The following is a 20175-nucleotide window of genomic DNA, read 5'->3' on the forward strand; positions in this document are numbered from 1 at the left end:
TTATTTGTCATAATCTTCACTTCATATTGCAAACGAGAGCTAAACACACACTGCCTCTTTCAAACCGCTCCTCTTCCTGGTATAAAGCAAAGCCTGATAACCCCTCCCTCTTCTTCCTGGTCTCAAACACAGCCAGTTCCATTCTGACCAGATATTTCCTGTTCCCTCCCCTTTCACAGATCTGACAGTTTAAAGATCGGTGTAAACAACAGTGTGTGAAGTGCAAGAGCTGACGAGCCCATTCACTGCAGATCAGCAAATGAATATGAAAAGGAACAGATTTTTGGTTTGGATCAGAGCACAACTTTTATTTGTTGATAGAAAGTGAAACTATCTGACTCACTGTCACTGAGAAGTGAAATGGCGCAGCAAGGAATTCAGCTGGACGGGGCAAAATTCTGCTGTTCGATCTGTCTGGATCTACTGAAGGATCCGGTGGCTATTCCCTGTGGGCACAGCTACTGCATGAGCTGTATTAAAAGCTGCTGGGATGAAGAGGATCAGAAGAAAATCCACAGCTGCCCCCAGTGCAGAGAGACCTTCACACCAAGGCCTGTCCTGGTGAAAAATACCATGTTAGCAGAGTTACTGGACGAACTGAAGAAGACAGGACTCCAAGCTGCTCCTCCTGATCACTGCTATGCCGGACCTGGAGATGTGGCCTGTGATGTCTGCACTGGGAGAAAGCTGAAAGCCATCAAGTCCTGTCTGGTGTGTCTGGCCTCTTACTGTGAGCAGCACCTCCAGCCTCACTATGATGCAGCTCCATTAAAGAAACACAAGCTGGTCGACCCCTCCCAGAAGCTTCAGGAGAACATCTGCTCTCGTCATGATGAGGTGATGAAGATTTTCTGCCGTACTGATCAGCAGTGTATCTGTTATCTCTGCTCCATGGATGAACATAAAGGCCACGACACAGTCTCAGCTGCAGCAGAAAGGACTGAGAGGCAGAAAGAGCTCGGGGTGAGTCGGCAAAAAATCCAGCAGAGAATCCAGGACAGAGAGAAAGACGTGAAGGTGCTTCAACATGAGGTGAAGGCTATCAATCTCTCTGCTGATAAAGCAGTGGAGGACAGCGAGAAGATCTTCACTGAGCTGGTCCGTCTCATTGAGAAAAGAAGCTCTGATGTGAAGGAGCAGATCAGATCCCGGCAGAAAGCGGAAGCGAGTCGGGCCGAAGAACTTCAGGAGAAGCTGAAGCAGGAGATTGCTGAGCTGAGGAGGAAAGACGCTGAGCTGGAGCAGCTCTCACACACAGAGGATCACACCCATTTTCTACACAATTACCCCTCGCTGTCACGTCTCAGTGAATCTACAGACTCACCCAGCACCAATATCCGTCCTCTGCGCTACTTTGAGGATGTGACTGCAGCTGTGTCAGAGGCCAGAGATAAACTACAGGACATTCTTACAGAGGAATGGACTAAGATCTCATGGACAGTGACTGAAGTGGATGTTTTACTGCCACAACCAGAGCCCAAGACCAGAGCTGAATTCTTACAATATTCATGTCAAATCACACTGGATCCAAACACAGCATACACGCATCTGTCATTATCTGAGGGGAACAGAAAAGCAACATTTATTGGAGAAGAACAGTTATATTCTAGTCACCCAGACAGATTTACTGAATGGTTTCAGGTCCTGAGTAGAGAGGGTTTGACTGGACGTTGTTACTGGGAGGTGGAGTGGAGTGGAACGGCAGTTTCAATAGCAGTCTCATATAAGGATATTAGCAGAACAGGAAGTGAATGTCAGTTTGGATACAATGACAAGTCTTGGGCATTATATTGTTACAGCAATAGTTATCATTTCAAACATAACAATATCACAACTCTCATCCCAGGCCCTCGGTCCTCCAGAGTAGGAGTGTACCTGGATCACAGAGCAGGTATTCTGTCCTTTTACAGCGTCTCTGAAACCATGACTCTCCTCCACAGAGTCCAGACCACATTCACTCAGCCTCTCTATCCTGGATTTTGGCTTTATATTGGAGCCACTGCTGAGTTGTGTAAGCTCAAGTAGACGGAATTTATAAAACAGCAATGTGTGAAATCCTTTTTTTTTTTTTGTTATTGTTTTTGTTTTGTCTCCATCTTTGTAGCTAAGCACTCATTGCTGTGGTGTTTCTGCACTGCACTTCCCAGAGATCACCTGTCAATCAGTGTGGGCCGTACTGTGACGTCGTCTTCTTTGGTTTTTCTGTTGATGAAGTTTGTGTTTTTGTAGGTGGCACTCAGCTCTTCTTCTATTTACTCCAAACAAACCAGAAATGTAAAATGCATCACTTCCTGTGCGACACAGATTTTTTGCAGGAACGAACTACCAGACACCGGGTGTTTAGACCAGCAAATGGAAGCTTTCATGAACTGGATGTAGGTTGAATCACTATTGTGTTATATCAGTCAGTGATACAGAGTACCCAAACAGACATTTAATCATATGAGTGTTGTGTGGTCTATGTAGTTCTCATCTTTGTTGCATATTTGTATTGTTGCTGTAATATTTTCTGCTGTTTCTGTTCCACTGCATGGGCCTTAATGGAGCCAGCACTAGAAGTCTTCCCTTTATTATAGCTGAATAGTTGTTAATATGTTGATTTTGCTCCCGAAACTTTGTAACTTTGTTAAGAAAAGTGAACTACAAATGTAATCATTATTATTATAATCAACAGATATACTGGTTTAACAGATTGATTGTGTGGATGAAGTGAAAATGTGCATGAAAAGATTGCACCTTTTCCAGGCTTTAGTGATTAGAGGTGTGAACAAAATGAATATTTGCAAAAATGAATAAAGTTTGTTTTTTTTCCAAAAATGAATGAAGTATGTCTTCTGTATTCATTCCAGGAAGTCTATCAAAGCTGCTAGAGAAAATGTGAAACTAATATGACAGTATAACTGAGACGATTTCCCCCTAAAACACAACAAAGTGCAGTCTTCATAATTAGAGCAGATGTGGAATCAAAAGTCAAATGAAGCAGCAGTGTTACCAAAGAAGAAACACTAGTGAAGATGGAAAGAATGAAGGACAATCCTGTTGTTAATGGAACTGGTTAAATGTATGAATGAAGTGAATGTTTAGATGGAAAGACTGAAGGACAGTGTGGATGGATAACATTTGCCAATCAATCTCTATCCTTGCAACTTTCTTCACTGAAACAGTTTTGTCATGGAGGACTAAGCGTGCAACCTCCAAGTGTTTAATCATCTGTTGCTTTTTAGAAGCTAGATTGGCTTTGTGCACTTGCTCAATAAACAGAGTTTCTTCCACAGGCCTGAAAAGCCTGGAAAAGTAGGAAGAATTCATTTGATCATTTCCAGGTCAAGTTTGGGAATCGCATAAAATGTCTGAAAAAGTTTTGTTCAGTCCTGACACACATATGACCACAGACTTTATGTAGTCGTGGACCAGCTGTCATTTCAGATATTGTGATGAAGAATAAACTTCAAAATGATTTGAGCTAGTTAAGCCACTATCAGAATATTTCACATTGAACTGAGCAAGATCTTCAACATCCAGCCAGGAAATGAAAGTCAGGAAAAAGTATTGAATATTGACACAAAACGTGTAGAAACCTTGAATAAAATGTAGTGTGAATATCGTTGAGGTTATTTTATAAATCAAGGTCTTTTCCTTCTTCCTTTGATATTTATTTCGGCTTGTAATACTCACCATATATTTAATTTCAGTTTATTTTGAGTTTGGTTTCAAAGAGGGCTTGGTCGTTTTAGTTTTGTTTTATCTATCTATCTTACTATATATATATATATATATATATATATATATACATATGTATATATATATATATATATATATATATACATATACATATGTATTTACTGTGTATATATATATATACAGTATATATACATATCCTGGGTGGGAGTTCTAGGCTACATGTTTCAACAGAGCATCCAAAATAGTTCATCCATTACAACATACACATATACAATGAACAAACATTCAGTACTACACACATTCTGAAATGTTCCATCATTCCATCAAAACTGTAAGTCACACCATCATGTTGATTCATGGCCTTTTTAAGTGTTTTAAAGCGGTTTTAAAGGATCTGTAGCTGCTACACTGTCTTATGGTAGTTGGTTCAGCGTTCCAAAGTCCTACTGTTCTGACCCAAAAAGCTGACTGGACAAATTTTGGGGACCCAAATTTTGCACAACAGCCCCCTCTAGTGGAGGCGGCAAGTGATCTGATGCTGTTATTACTGGTTGTGATAAATAAATAAAAGGAGAGGTGGTGAAGCTAAATGATGAATAATCTTATACCGCATACAAACATTTTTCATGACCATGAAGTTACTAGTTGTATATAATAGATTGTGTTGTGTACTAGTTAATAGATAATAGTTCTAGGTACTAGTCACTGCCAGACATGGCATCCTGAGAAATAAGCATCTTGTAGGATGTCATTCAGCTCTGGTTCTGAAGGAAGACAATATAGATCAGAATTTATGTACAATACAAACACAAATTAAATCATACATGTAACAATTCATAGTTTAACCACAACTAAACACATTAAATAACTTCCAATTACACAAAAAAATTCTCTAAAGTAATGCCAAATAATTTATTGAATTGACTGAGCTCACCAGGCCTGAACTAGGCTAACTCGCATTGTAGGTAGTCTATAAAAATTTGTCTGACGTTTAAAAAATAAAAAGCAGTAAGCTGCTATTATAAATACACAATCAGCAAGACTCTACTCAAGTATGGTGGAAAATGGCTAATTTACAGAACTGGGCAAAACATTTTAAAACAATTCATCATATCTACTTACCAGAATCATCTGGGCTTCACTTTTCCAAGTCCGATTTGTCCCCCTCCAAGTCCGACTCTGACTTCACCACACATGACTGTAGTTACGCTTGCCTGTATGTTGCTGCTTTCGCTTCTCTTCTGCTACAACCTGATCACCTTAACGATATTCGCTCCATTATCGGTTATGATCAGATCTTGTCTTCTGAAATACCCCATGTGTCCAGGGTGCGGTCAATGCACGATTGCCTCTCCGGTGTCTATGCATGCAATTCGGTGAAGGTTAAGCAATACCTGTTGTGCTTTTTTAGCTGAAGGATTGAAGAAACATGCAGAGACATCCATGAAAGCTGCCGTCAGGCCTGTCTTGCCTCACCCATCAACACATAGTGTTACCTTGCGAACGCTGTGTAAAATGTCTTTTACGCGCACAGTTGCCTTGTCCATTTGCAGAGCAAGCAGGCTGTTAATCTTTGCAGGCCTGGGTGGTTTGAATTTAGGATCAAGCATCTGGCTAATCACACAGTCTGCTAGACATGCCTGATTCTACGAACAGACTAACCAGCAAGCGTTCTCATTTTTTTTATTAATTTGACTCCAGTGACCACAACTCGGCTTTTTTAAGACACAATGGGCCTCATGCAAGAAAATGTTCATATTCTTATCTTAAATTTCTCTTACTTTTTTTGTTAGGTGGAAGAATACCTGCCATAATTGGCGATGTGACTGTCAGGTGTTCAGCGGAGGATGTCGCCCTGGACAGCGACTTACATGAAGAACCTCAACCTGCTGCAGCATGTGATGATAATAGGCCTATCATGACTCCTACACCTACAACCATTTCTCTTTTTATAATTTAGATTCACTTGCCCGCATTTTGACAAAAAAATTCTATTTAGTTTTAAAGACAATATTTAAATTTCAGTTTAGTTTTCATTTTTGACAAAAGCTTTGTTTTAGTTTTTATTTTAATTAACGAGTTGATTTTTTCATTGTTTTTACTCGTAGTTTCAGTTTTCCCTAGCAATAATAACCTTGGTGTGTAAAGTTGGAGATGCTTATCTGAATCCAAGGCTTGTCCACTGGTTGGAGAAGTGATGAAGAACTGGATGCAGCTCCCACACGCTCCATGGAAGGACAGGACTCACTGGCTCACCGTAATGTCAATCATCAGTAGCAGGATTTGCAAAATAAAAAAATCATCTGCACAAAGCAGTGTAAAATCTAGTGTTAGTACTGTACAGCAACCTGTTACCGTTCATTTTATACTTATCACTCTCAGTGTAAATATAATACTGACTCATTTATACCATTTGACAGCATAAAATCAGTGCAGAGACCAACAACTATGATTTGAAACGCAGTCAGTGTGCATTATGCTTCAGTAACACCAAGCACCACATATTTACACTCAAATATTTGAATTGGAATCTTACCACTTTAAGCAATTGGCAAACATGAAACAATGACATTATAATAATCTTAATTCAAAAATGAGTTTTCATGATATATCTCTGCAACAGGCACTAAGCCTTAAAACAACACAAACTTGGCTGGGAAAATATGTTCTAGCAACTTCTAAGCAAGCACCTCTCATTTTAATACATTAGCATAACAACACCTACTTTGCACAAACCCTAAGATTTAGCTTATAAAACAAAACAGAATATCTTATACATTTACTTCAAATTACCAATTGGTTTTAAGTTACAAAAGACTCAAAACGGTTAACAGAAAACCTACATTAAAGTGTCTAAATCCACATTTGCATAGCAAGTTGAAATGTAGCTAGCTAGCATGTTAGAACCAAAACACTCACCGGAGATTCACTTGAATTTTAGCCAAAAGAAAACTGCAACATGTCAACAAAAAGGCTTCTGGTAGTGACTACACGGAGTTTTTTGTGTGGAAAAAGCGCTGCATGGAGCGCTTTTTGTGAGGAGAAATAAAAAGCGGATCACGACTTCTTCATCTGACGTTAGCAGAGTAGCCGTTAGCTCACTAACCAGCTGGTTAGCTCTTCTAGCAGACAAAACAGTGCTGGGGAACAAGCAATTAAGGTTTACCAGATATTCCCAATACATGTCCAGTATAATCCCACGCTGCCTTTATGATCGGTGTTGCGGTAACGGAAATTCACTTCTTACAGCGACCATTTTCTCTGACTTTCTCCATATTTGTTGTTGTTATGGGAAACGGCCAGCCTCTCTGTCATCGCGGTTGGCTGGCTGAGAAAAAAGCGCGTGAACCCAGCTCACCTGAAGTTGAAAAGTTTCTCAACTTTTTAAAGCGCTCCGCTCTTTCGCGCCTAGCGGCCGCTTCCCTTTACTATTAACAAGGAAAGGACGCTGGCAGTTGGGTAAAAACGCTGTGTGAACGCAAACTGAAAACAGAACTCAGCACTTACTAACAATGTGGGTTAGGAAAAACGTTTTTTGAGTGGTCACACTCCCTAATCTGCACAGCATGGAGGGCGAGACGATTCTCCTTCACAATCACAACAGAGTAGTGTCTCTGATACAGTGTTAGCATCCTCTAGGGGAACTGGAGCGTTACAACAAGAAGTGAACTCATGGGGCTGTACAATTTATGTGGGTTACATATACAGTATCATTCTGTTAAACTGTGAATCACACCTCTATATGAATGCTCACCTTTTTTCCGTTTGATATAATGGTGCAGCCGTAAAAACATGCCGTCTTGTATTTGAATATTTCACTCCATATAAGCAGCGTCAGCTTCAAGAAAGCATCGGAACAAGCAGATACAGAATATGGATGTGACATTGGCGTACAATATGGAAATTTTTTTTTTTGGGAAAGTTGGGAAAGTCGGGGTGCGAGGGGTTTTAAAAGTCCTATTGGAGGTTCTATGACAGTCAGGTTGTGCCATAAAGTAGACGCTATCAGGTTGTTAACAGTAAGTGTACGCCCCCTGTAGGACATGGGAGGTAAAAGCCATCACCATGTTGATAGCCTGCCCTCCCTCTATTCTACCACTACCTCCCAAATTTTCAAAACCTCTGAGTGATCACCTAGATGAATACCTAAATATTTAATCTTATTCTTAAACCACTTAAACCCTGCAGGTAACCTAGGCTCATCTCCCTGCCATTTACCTACAAGCAATGCTGTACTATTAGCCGAATTTACCCTTGAAGAAGAGATTTTTCCAAAACACTCTACAATGCTGCTGGACGTCACTATCCTCTGTTACAGCTACCATCAAGTCATCTGCATATGCTGAGAGGCGCAAAGGTGTGAGACGGTCTAAGAGTTTTACCCATGGATGTATTACCCCTCTTAGCGCCTTTCTGATCTGGTACAGCATGGCCTCAACAGCTAAAGAGAAGAGCATACCAGACATTGTGCAACCATGCCGCATGCCTCTCCTAATGGCAAATGGAGTGCTTAAGCCACCGTTGACCTTCAATACACTTTAAATACCAGAATAGAGCACCTTGATCATGACAATAAAACCAGGGGAGAAACCAAAAGTCTCAAATGTATTCCACAGGTATTGGTGCTCCACTTGGTCAAATGTCTTTTCTTGGTCTGCGGAAATAAGACCAAACTTAAGGCCAAATGAATTAGAGACTTCCAAATAGACGGAAATCAAGAATATCTTCTATGGGGCCATTATTGTAGCAGACCTATTTGCAAATTTGTGTGGAGAGTTGTGTAACTGTATCTCAATCCGTGTGTGCGTAATCAGATTTGTAAATGTGTAAAAGAATCTCTAAATGCGTACTGAGATTTGTGAATGTGTACAGGAATCTGCAAATGCGTATTCAGAATCCGTGTGTGCGTAATCAGATTTGTAAATGTGTAAAAAAATCTCCAAATCTGTATTGAGATTTGCAAGTGTATTGAGATTTGTAAATGTGTAGACAAATCTGTAAATGCGTACGTAGATCTGTGAATGTGTAGACAAATCTGTAAATGCGTACGTAGATCTGTGAATGCGTAGACAAATCTGTAAATGCGTACGTAGATCTGTGAATGTGTAGACAAATCTGTAAATGCGTACGTAGATCTGTAAATGCGTAGACAAATCTGTAAATGCGTACATAGATCTGTAAATGCGTAGACAAATCTGTAAATGTGTACGTAGATCTGAAAATGCATAGACAAATCTGTAAATGCGTACATAGATCTGTAAATGCGTAGACAAATCTGTAAATGCGTACATAGATCTGTAAATGCGTAGACAAATCTGTAAATGCGTACATAGATCTGTAAATGTGCAGACAAATCTGTAAATGTGCAGACAAATCTGTAAATGCGTACATAGATCTGTAAATGCGTAGACAAATCTGTAAATACGTACATAGATCTGTAAATGCGTAGACAAATCTGTAAATGCGTACATAGATCTGTAAATGTGTAGACAAATCTGTAAATGCGTACATAGATCTGTAAATGCGTAGACAAATTTGTAGATGCGTACGTAGATCTGTAAATGCGTACATAGATCTGTAAATGTGTAGACAAATCTGTAAATGTGTACATAGATATTAATGGCTGAAAAGTCTAAGTATTTTGCTCCAAGAGCTGGAAATACAGACAAGTCATCAGTCACAACTCAGGCAGGTCTCTCAATTGGCTGTCTTTTTACACGTCATTTTTGCTACACTTCTGCCGTGGCAGAGATCTGCAAATGTGTGTGGAGATTTGTCTGTACCGCTCTGCCCGCACTGTGCCTCAGTAGCTATACAGCCTACATACCACCAGTCGGCGGTAGCACCCAGTGATTTTAAGCATGACATTGCTGGGCTGGGTAGTTTATGGCTTGTGCCGATGCAAGGCAGACTACGATGGAATCTCGATTGCTTGCTGTAAGGAGTCGTAGTTAACTTAGAAATTTCCCTCCAAGATTCCATCGTAAGACCATCAATGCCTGGAGCTTTACAATTTGCCAAACTCATTAGCACCACCTGCAATTCATGCTGTGTCAAAGGACGCTGTAAGCCTGTATTGGCTTGTGCTGATACCTGTGGAAAGTTGTTAAAAAACTGCTGTGACACCAGAGTCCTCTCTGTACTCACAGGTGTCGAGTTCTGAGAAAAAACCTACAGCTCTTTTTCTGATCTCAGTTGGCTCTGTGAGATCATGTCCATCAACTGATTGAAGACAGTTAATAAGCCCGTTCTGACCTTTTCCTTTTCTCCAAATTTGGATGGAGCATTAATTTCAGCAATATTCTGAAATTGTGATCTAACTATCAAATCTCATATCAGATCTATCAAAGCAGCTTGTTTATTTTTGAGTGCCTGAATGTGGCCTAGCTATCCTGTGGATCCACTTAAATTCGGGAATCCCACAATATCTCTAGATCTCTAGAATCTTGATTGATCATGTGATGTCTCTAGTCACACTGAAAGTGTAATGATTAAAGAACTGTTGAATCTGTATTTTCCTCACATCCCACAATTGCTACAGGGATGTAAACTGAGACTTTCTTGACCTCCATAAAAATACACACACACCCTCTGGCACACTCTCCACACACTTAGCAAACACCCACGAGTGCGCACAGACAGACACAGAGGGGGAGAGAGAGAGAGAGAGAGAGAGACAGAGAGAGAGAGCAAGCGGGCAAAATGTGTTTTTCTTTATATCAGAGTGAGGTCATTGATCACAAATTTAACGATTCTAATTATATTTCTCATAATCTTCACTTCATATTGTAAACGAGAGCTAAACACACACTGCCTCTTTCAAACCGCTCCTCTTCCTGGAATAAAGCAAAGCCTGGTAACTCCTCCCTCTTCTTCCTGGTCTCAAACACAGCCAGTTCCATTCTGTCCAGATGTTTCCTGTTCCCTCCCCTTTCACAGATCTGCCAGTTTAAAGATGGGTGTAAACAACATGTTGTGAAGTGCAAGAGCTGACGAGCCCATTCACTGCAGATCAGCAAATGAACATGAAGACAAGGAACAGAGTTTTGGTTTGGATCGGAGCACAACTTTTTTTTCCCGTTGAGAGACAGTGAAACTATCTGACTCACTGTTACTGAGAAGTGAAATGGTGCAGCAAGGAATTCAGCTGGACGGAGCAAAATTCTGCTGTTCGATCTGTCTGGATCTACTGAAGGATCCGGTGACTATTCCCTGTGGGCACAGCTACTGCATGAGCTGTATTAAAAGCTGCTGGGATGAAGAGGATCAGAAGAAAATCCACAGCTGCCCCCAGTGCAGACAGACCTTCACACCAAGGCCTGTCCTGGTGAAAAGTACCATGTTAGCAGAGTTGGTGGAGGACCTGAAGAAGACAGGACTCCAAGCTGCTCCTCCTGATCGCTGCTATGCCGGACCTGGAGATGTGGCCTGTGATGTCTGCACTGGGAGAAAGCTGAAAGCCCTCAAGTCCTGTCTGGTGTGTCCGGCCTCTTACTGTGAGCAGCACCTCCAGCCTCACTATGATGCAGCTCCATTAAAGAAACACAAGCTGGTCGAAGCCACCATGAAGCTTCAGGAGAACTTCTGCTCTCGTCATGACGAGGTGATGAAGATTTTCTGCCGTACTGATCAGCAGTGTATCTGTTATCTCTGCTCCATGGATGAACATAAAGGCCACGACACAGTCTCAGCTGCAGCAGAAAGGACTGAGAGGCAGAAAGAGCTCGGGGTGAGTCGGCAAAAAATCCAGCAGAGAATCCAGAACAGAGAGAAAGATGTGAAGGTGCTTCAACAGGAGGTGAAGACTATCAATCTCTCTGCTGATAAAGCAGTGGAGGACAGTGAGAAGATCTTCACTGAGCTGGTCCGTCTCATTGAGAAAAGAAGCTCTGATGTGAAGCAGCAGATCAGATCCCGGCAGAAAGCGGAAGCGAGTCGGGCCGAAGAACTTCAGGAGAAGCTGAAGCAGGAGATTGCTGAGCTGAGGAGGAAAGACGCTGAGCTGGAGCAGCTCTCACACACAGAGGATCACACCCATTTTCTACACAATTACCCCTCGCTGTCACGTCTCAGTGAATCTACAGACTCACCCAGCACCAATATCCGTCCTCTGCGCTACTTTGAGGATGTGACTGCAGCTGTGTCAGAGGCCAGAGATAAACTACAGGGCATTCTTACAGAGGAATGGCCTAAGATCTCAGGGACAGTGACTGAAGTGGATGTTTTACTGTCACAACCAAGAGAGCCCAAGACCAGAGCTGAATTCTTACAATATTCATGTCAAATCACACTGGATCCAAACACAGCAGACACAGAGCTGTCATTATCTGAGGGGAACAGAAAAGCAACACGTATGGAAGAAGAACAGTTATATTCTAGTCACCCAGACAGATTCACTGAATGTTGTCAGGTCCTGAGTAGAGAGCGTCTGACTGGACGTTGTTACTGGGAGGTGGAGTGGAGCGGGAGGGAAGTTTCAATAGCAGTCGCATATAAAGATATTAGCAGAACAGGGGATGAATGTGAATTTGGATGCAATGACAAGTCTTGGGCATTAGATTATTTCTACAATCAATTCAGACATAACAATATCAAAACTCCCATCCCAGGCCCTCGGTCCTCCAGAGTAGGAGTGTACCTGGATCACAGAGCAGGTATTCTGTCCTTCTACAGCGTCTCTGAAACCATGACTCTCCTCCACAGAGTCCAGACCACATTCACTCAGCCTCTCTATCCTGGACTTTGGCTTGGTGCTGGAGTCACTGCTGAGTTGTGTAAGCTCAAGTAGACAGGAGTTATAAAAGCAGCAATGTGTGAGACGCGTTTTTTTATTAATTTTTTTTTTTTTAATTTTGTCTCCATCTTTGTTGCTCAGCCTCACTGTGGTGTTTCTGCACTGCACTTCCCAGAGATCACCTGTCAATCAAACAGTGTGGGCGGGACTGTGACTCTTTTCCTTGGATTTTCTGTTGAAGTTTGAGTTTCTGTAGGTGGTGCTCTTTGTCTGTTTAGCCATGGTGGCTATTGCTGCTCATGCTAACTACCCAGTTTTTTTCAATTTTTCTGAACAAACCGGAAATGTAAAGCGCATCAATTTTTGTGCGGCAGAGGATTTTTTCCAGAAAAGAGCTACCAGACACCGGCTGGTTAGAACAGATAATGGTAAAGGATATAGGTTGAATCACAATTGTGTTATATCAGTTGATGATAGAGAGTACCTTAACAGACATTTAATCATATAAAAACATAAATTGTTGTGTGATCTATATAGTTCTTATCTTTGTTGCATATTTGTATTGTTGCTGTAATATTTTCTGCTGTTTCTGTTCCACTGCATGGGCCTTAATGGAGCCAGCACTAGAAATCTTCCCTTTATTATAGCTGAATAGTTGTTAATATGTTGATTTTGTTCCTGGCACTTTGTAACTTTGTTAAGAAAAGTGAACTACAAATGTAATCATTATTATTATTATAATCAATAGGGAGAGGATTCATTGTTTTCCTCCACAGTGCTGACATACTGGTTTAACAGATTGATTGTGTGGATGAAGTGAATATGTAGATGGAAAGATTGAACCAGAGTCTTTTACCAGGTTTTAGTGATTTGATGTGTGATCAAAGTGAATGTTTGCAAATATGAATAAAGTTTCCCCAAGAATGAATAAGGTTTTTCTTCTGTATTCTGTGTTTCCCACTGTAATGTTGGTGTTTATTTTATTGTATTCTGCGTCGCAACAGAGCTGCTACACACTGTACCAATAGCAAACTCCACCAGCCTGGCTGTGTGGTCATTAAACTGAATCAAATTTAATTGATTCATCTCAGGCAGTCTATCAAAGCTGCTAGAAATAATGTGAATTAATATGAGTGAGCCAATGTCCCCCTCTGAACCACAACAAAGTGCAGAGATATTGTTCTGTACTTTCCCCACAATCTGAGTTTTATCCATGTGATATTCTTGTAGGATACAACTGTGTGACGTCTGTCTTCATCTGACTACTGAATAAATAAATAAATAAATAAATAAATAAATAATTCAGTTGACGTCAAATGCATACACCCAGAGACCATTCAATGGTCCTGATATTGTGGTTAAACTCAGTAAACAGATAATATTTGATGTACATTTACATCAGCTTGTTAGTGAGCATGTAGGGGGTTTGGTGTCTTGCTCAAGGACACTTTAACAGGACATATGGCCTCTTGTTAATATAACACTATATAGCATATACACTTACTGGACAAAATAATTGGATATTTACAGAACAGGAGCCAAGATTAAATGTGGATTTGGAAACAATGACAAGTCTTGGGCATTAAATTATTACAACAATAGATATGAATTCAGACATAACAATATCAAAACTCCCATCCCAGTCCCTCGGTCCTCCAGAGTAGGAGTGTACCTGGATCACAGAGCAGGTATTCTGTCCTTCTACAGCGTCTCTGAAACCATGACTCTCCTCCACAGAGTCCAGACCACATTCACTCAGCCTCTCCATCCTGGACTTTGGCTTGGTTATTGTACTGGATACACTGCTGAGTTGTGTAAGCTCAAGTAGACAGGAGTTACTGAAGGAATAGTTCACCCAAAAATGAAAATTCAATCATTATCTACTCACCCCCATGCCAGTTGAAACTCTGGTGAAGTTTGTTAGTCCATATAACAGTCCAGCACAACTCAGTAACAGCCTTGTCCAAAACTGAAGTCTTTGAGGACCGATATTTAGAGTTCCAGAAATAACAAAAAATAACCATAAAATTGCTCCATACAGCTCCATAATGAATTTCGATTTTTTTCCACTCACAGAGCGATCATATGGCATCAGAAGACTTGGAGTATGGAGTAATTTTTTTAAGAGGGAGGGAGAAACTTTGACCTTGGGAAACTTTGGAAAAAAAACTTGATCTATTCTTGAAAATTACTGCAAAAATTAGGACCTATAAATTAACATGGAAAAAACAAAAGTAATAATTTTTCAAAAGAAGACCAGGTCACAGAAAAATAAATACAACTTCCCTCTTGAGGGGAAAAACTCTCGACCACACCACCAGATACAACTACCAAGGCCTTAGCATCAGCTCATCTGGCCGGTTTGACACTGCTATTAAAGAGCTGGCTGACAAAGCACATATCCTATTATACACTATATAAATCCCTCTATAGATTGAACCCCCACCACTAGAATTTGGCTTAAAATTTTTGACTCAGTGATCAAACCAATCTTGTTGTATGGAAGTGAAATCTGGGGTCGTCTCTGTACAGTGAATTATAATTCATGGGACAAAACGCCCACTGAGAGTTCTGTAAAAATGTTCTTAAGATCCACAGAAATGCCCCTAACCTCGCCTGTAGAGCAGAAGTAGGTCGATATCCTCTTCTTCTTACCACTGAAAAAAGAGCTAGTAAATTTTGGTCCCACTTAATGTTAAGTGATCCTGACTGCTACCATCACAGAGCTTTTAGATACAACCATCAGCACCCAGAGAGTGACCCTCTGCAACAGTTAGCCCAAAAACACCATCTAAACTTAACCACAAAAATCACGCCGGCAACATTCAGAAATATTGAAATTATAAATCAACAAACATATATACACTATTGGAAAGATGAAATTAAACAAATAAACAATCTTAAGTGCTACCAAAGCATTAACTAGAGATTACAAATATTCAGAATATCTTACTGTAATAAAAGACCCCAAACAAAGAAAAATACTAACTATGTACAGACTGAGCAACCACCAGCTGACCATAGAGACAGGACGCCACACACAAACATGGCTTCCCAGAGAAATAAGGGTCTGCCCAAACTGTGATTCAAAGGACATCGAAAGTGAAGAGCATTTCCTCATATTCTGTAAAAAAAAATATTAACAGTTAAGAGAAGAATCTTTTTCCCAAAATCATGGAAAAAACACAATATTTTAATGAACTTTAAAACCAAGAAAAAATGTCTATTCTACTTGGAGAAAAGAGCGAGCAGCTAGAACTGACGGCCTGATATATCACAGCATGACATCACCTACGAAACACCTGAATTATACGCCGCCAACACTGTTTTATAGTTTCATTTCTTTCCCTGCTTTACTGTTATGATCTTATAATCATTTCCTGTTGTTACTATTGTTATTGTTGTTATCATAATTGTTATTGTTTATTCATTATCCTTCTTACTTTAATTACTTCTATCAATTATTTTTATTGTTCCTGTTTGATGTACTGTAATTTAAATAAAGCTTATTGAATTGAATTGAATTGATTTGAGAGATAGAGGATAGAGAGAACCATTCTAAATATTTTTTCTATTCAGTTTAGTTTTATTAGTAAATCACTTTCCTCAAGCAGCTTCATAGGTTTTGGAGCTTTATTTTAAAATGTTGCACTTAAAAAAGTGATGGGAAAGTAAAGGGAGAGAGAGAGCACTTTCAACTACAAATTGGGGCAAATTTTTATTTCCAACAACAATTCTACTTTGTCTTACAGCACCATTATACATGCTCACATTATGTTCATTGGAAGCAGGACCAAACCTGCCATTTTACATACATGAAAAGAAATATTAAAATGTATTTTACTTCAAACTATGTTGAGCAGCGGAACACAGAGGCCCCAAACAGCAAATACTCCACAGAGGACCATTGGGGATAAATGTCACCAGAGCATTTTAAAGCTCTTTTTCCAAACATCTCCTCCAGGGGGAGCAGAGCCCCAGGCGGGTTATATGTTGCTTAGTTTAATTTGATTAGAGTGACAACCTTACTAATAATGGGAATGTTCATCTTTGCAGTGTTAGTTTCAACTGTGTATTGTGAGCAAAATATGTTTTTGTTACAGTCAGTTAGGTCATTGATCCCAAGTTTAAATTTTCCAATTATGTTTATTATGATCTTCACTTCATATTGTAAACGAGAGCTAAACACACACTGCCTCTTCCAAACCGCTCCTCCTTCTGGAATAAAGCAAAGCCTGATAACTCCTCCCTCTTCTTCCTGGTCTCAAACACAGCCAGGTCCATTCTGTCCAGATATTTCCTGTTCCCTCCCCTTTCACAGATCTGACAGTTTAAAGATGGGTGGAAACAACATGTTGTGAAGGATAAGAGCTGACAAGCCCATTCGGAGCACAACTTGTTTTTTCCGTTGATAGAAAGTGAAACTATCTGACACACTGTTACTGAGAAGTGAAATGGCGCAGCAAGGAATTCAGCTGGACGAGGCAAAACTCCGCTGTTCGATCTGTCTGGATCTACTGAAGGATCCGGTGGCTATTCCCTGTGGGCACAGCTACTGCATGAGCTGTATTAAAAGCTGCTGGGATGAAGAGGATCAGAAGAAAATCCACAGCTGCCCCCAGTGCAGACAGACCTTCACACCAAGGCCTGTCCTGGGGAAAAATATCATGTTAGCAGAGTTGGTGGAGGAACTGAAGAAGACAAGACTCCAAGCTGCTCCTCCTGATCGCTGCTATGCCGGACCTGGAGATGTGGCCTGTGATTTCTGCACTGGGAGAAAGCTGAAAGCCATCAAGTCCTGTCTGGTGTGTCTGGCCTCTTACTGTGAGCAGCACCTCCAGCCTCACTATGATGCAGCTCCATTAAAGAAACACAAGCTGGTCGAAGCCACCATGAAGCTTCAGGAGAACTTCTGCTCTCGTCATGATGAGGTGATGAAGATTTTCTGCCGTACTGATCAGCAGTGTATCTGTTGTTTCTGCTCCATGGATGAACATAAAGGCCACGACACAGTCTCAGCTGCAGCAGAAAGGACTGAGAGGCAGAAAGAGCTCAGGGTGAGTCGGCAAAAAATCCAGCAGAGAATCCAGAACAGAGAGAAAGACGTGAAGGTGCTTCAACATGAGGTGAAGGCTATCAATCTCTCTGCTGATAAAGCAGTGGAGGACAGCGAGAAGATCTTCACTGAGCTGGTCCGTCTCATTGAGAAAAGAAGCTCTGATGTGAAGGAGCAGATCAGATCCCGGCAGAAAGCGGAAGCGAGTCGGGCCGAAGAACTTCAGGAGAAGCTGAAGCAGGAGATTGCTGAGCTGAGGAGGAAAGACGCTGAGCTGGAGCAGCTCTCACACACAGAGGATCACACCCGTTTTCTACACAATTACCCCTCGCTGTCACGTCTCAGTGAATCTACAGACTCACCCAGCACCAATATCCATCCTCTGTGGTACTTTGAGGATGTGACTGCAGCTGTGTCAGAGGCCAGAGATAAACTACAGGGCATTCTTACAGAGGAATGGACTAAGATCTCATGGACAGTGACTGAAGTGGATGTTTTACTGTCACAACCAAGAGAGCCCAAGACCAGAGCCGAATTCTTACAATATTCACGTCAAATCACACTGGATCCAAACACAGCAAACACACATCTGTCATTATCTGAGGGGAACAGAAAAGCAACATGTATGAAAGAAGAACAGTTATATTCTAGTCACCCAGACAGATTCATTGATAATAATCAGGTCCTGAGTAGAGAGGGTCTGACTGGACGTTGTTACTGGGAGGTGGAGTGGAGCGGGTGGGGAGTTTCAATAGCAGTCTCATATAAAGATATTAGCAGAACAGGAACCTCGAGTGAATGTGGATTTGGAAACAATGACAAGTCTTGGGCATTATATTGTTACAGCAATAGTTATCACTTCATACATAACAATATCAGAACTCCCATCCCAGGCCCTCGGTCCTCCAGAGTAGGAGTGTACCTGGATCACAGAGCAGGTATTCTGTCCTTCTACAGCGTCTCTGAAACCATGACTCTCCTCCACAGAGTCCAGACCACATTCACTCAGCCTCTCTATCCTGGACTTTGGCTTAATACTGGAGACACTGCTGAGTTGTGTGTGCTCAAGTAGACAGGAGTTATTAAAGCAGCAATGTGTGAGACTCACTGTGGTGTTTCTGCACTGCACTTCCCAGAGATCACCTGTCAATCAAACAGTGTGGGCGGGACTGTGACTCTTTTCCTTGGATTTCCTGTTGAAGTTTGAGTTTCTGTAGGTGGTGCTCTTTGTCTGTTCAGCCATGGTGGCTATCGCTGCTCATGCTAACTACCCAGTTTTTTTCAATTTTTCTGAACAAACCGGAAATGTAAAGCGCATCAATTTTTGTGCGGCAGAGGATTTTTTTCCAGGAAAGAGCTACCAGACACCGGCTGGTTAGAACAGATAATGGTAAAGGATATAGGTTGAATCACAATTGTGTTATATCAGTTGATGATACAGAGTACCTTAACAGACATTTAATCATATAAAAATGTAAACTGTTGTGTGGTCTATATAGTTCTTATCTTTGTTGCATATTTGTATTGTTGCTGTAATATTTTCTGCTGTTTCTGTTCCACTGCATGGGCCTTAATGGAGCCAGCACTAGAAGTCTTCCCTTTATTATAGCTGAATAGTTGTTAATATGTTGATTTTGTTCCTGACACTTTGTAACTTTGTTAAGAAAGTGAACTACAAATGTAATCATTATTATTTTTATAATCAATAGGGAGAGGATTCATTGTTTTCCTCCACAGTGCTGACATACTGGTTTAACAGATTGATTGTGTGGATGAAGTGAATATGTAGATGGAAAGATTGAACCAGAGTCTTTTACCAGGTTTTAGTGATTTGATGTGTGATCAAAGTGAATGTTTGCAAATATGAATAAAGTTTCCCCAAGAATGAATAAGGTTTTTCTTCTGTATTCTGTGTTTCCCACTGTAATGTTGGTGTTTATTTTATTGTATTCTGCGTCGGGACAGAGCTGCTACACACTGTACCAATAGCAAACTCCACCAGCCTGGCTGTGTGGTCATTAAACTGAATCGAATTTAATTGATTCATCTCAGGCAGTCTATCAAAGCTGCTAGAAATAATGTGAATTAATATGAGTGAGCCAATCTCCCCCTCTGAAACACAACAAAGTGCAGAGATATTGTTCTGTACTTTCCCCACAATCTGAGTTTTATCCATGTGATATTCTTGGAGGATACAACTGTGTGACGTCTGTCTTCATCTGACTACTGAATAAATAAATAAATAAATAAATAAATAAATAAATAATTCAGTTGACGTCAAATGCATACACCCAGAGACCATTCAATGGTCCTGATATTGTGGTTAAACTCAGTAAACAGATAATATTTGATGTACATTTACATCAGCTTGTTAGTGAGCATGAAGGGGGTTTGGTGTCTTGCTCAAGGACACTTTAACAGGACATATGGCCTCTTGTTAATATAACACTATATAGCATATACACTTACTGGACAAAATAATTGGAACATCAGTTTTCCATAAAACATAAAAGAGCTGTCACATGTTTGTTCAGTAAAACCTGCAGCCTGTTCTTAATCTGATTATCTATGCTGTTTTGTGACTTTTAGATTATGGCCTGGTTTTTTGATGAGCATGATAATTAATCATATTTGACTGGTAATCATATTAGTATCAAACAATAATAATTTAGTGCGATAATTGAATTTATTAGGGCAAGTATGG

At 40.6% G+C, this 20175-nt stretch overlaps 3 protein-coding genes across 6 annotated transcripts in view; all 3 read left to right on the forward strand.

Moving 5' to 3' along the window:
- The first annotated feature begins 222 nt into the window (after positions 1 to 222).
- LOC144542110 (tripartite motif-containing protein 16-like) lies at positions 223 to 14253 on the forward strand. 2 transcript variants are annotated; one of them, XM_078287548.1, is made up of 2 exons: positions 223 to 1747; positions 13954 to 14253. In XM_078287548.1, the coding sequence occupies exons 1-2, from the start codon at positions 361 to 363 to the stop codon at positions 14241 to 14243; spliced, it is 1677 nt and encodes a 558-aa protein (XP_078143674.1). In that variant the 5' UTR covers positions 223 to 360; the 3' UTR covers positions 14244 to 14253. The 2 variants fall into 2 exon arrangements, with proteins under 2 accessions (XP_078143674.1, XP_078143675.1); XM_078287549.1 differs by lacking the exon at positions 13954 to 14253 and having other exon boundaries at positions 223 to 2821.
- On the forward strand, positions 10627 to 13634 carry LOC144542113 (E3 ubiquitin/ISG15 ligase TRIM25-like). 2 transcript variants are annotated; one of them, XM_078287557.1, is made up of 2 exons: positions 10627 to 12426; positions 13628 to 13634. In XM_078287557.1, the coding sequence occupies exons 1-2, from the start codon at positions 10808 to 10810 to the stop codon at positions 13632 to 13634; spliced, it is 1626 nt and encodes a 541-aa protein (XP_078143683.1). In that variant the 5' UTR covers positions 10627 to 10807. The 2 variants fall into 2 exon arrangements, with proteins under 2 accessions (XP_078143683.1, XP_078143682.1); XM_078287556.1 differs by lacking the exon at positions 13628 to 13634 and having other exon boundaries at positions 10627 to 12649.
- A 2616-nt stretch (positions 14254 to 16869) lies between the features above and the next one.
- Positions 16870 to 20175, forward strand: part of LOC139909956 (tripartite motif-containing protein 16-like) — a 56810-nt gene continuing 53504 nt past the window's right edge. Inside the window, exons 1-2 of one of the 2 annotated variants that reach the window (XM_071897135.2) lie at positions 16870 to 18500; positions 19645 to 19651. In XM_071897135.2, the coding sequence (XP_071753236.2) occupies positions 16870 to 18500; positions 19645 to 19651 (1638 nt within the window). Of the gene's footprint in view, positions 18586 to 19644; positions 19652 to 20175 lie in introns of those variants that run through there. The other variant, XM_071897136.2, reaches the window with a different exon arrangement.

Source organism: Centroberyx gerrardi, chromosome 13 (assembly GCF_048128805.1).
Source record: "Centroberyx gerrardi isolate f3 chromosome 13, fCenGer3.hap1.cur.20231027, whole genome shotgun sequence".
NCBI lineage: Eukaryota > Metazoa > Chordata > Actinopteri > Beryciformes > Berycidae > Centroberyx > Centroberyx gerrardi.

What these genes read in the sequence shown, in the direction of transcription:
- LOC144542110 (XM_078287548.1), top strand. Translation starts at nt 361, where the DNA reads ATGGCGCAGCAAGGAATTCAGCTGGACGGGGCAAAATTCTGCTGTTCG. An exon ending in GGATATTAGCAGAACAGGAA is followed by an intron (nt 1,748 to 13,953) that starts GTGAATGTCAGT and finishes ACAGAACAGGAG; the next exon opens with CCAAGATTAAATGTGGATTT.
- LOC144542113 (XM_078287556.1), top strand. Translation starts at nt 10,808, where the DNA reads ATGGTGCAGCAAGGAATTCAGCTGGACGGAGCAAAATTCTGCTGTTCG.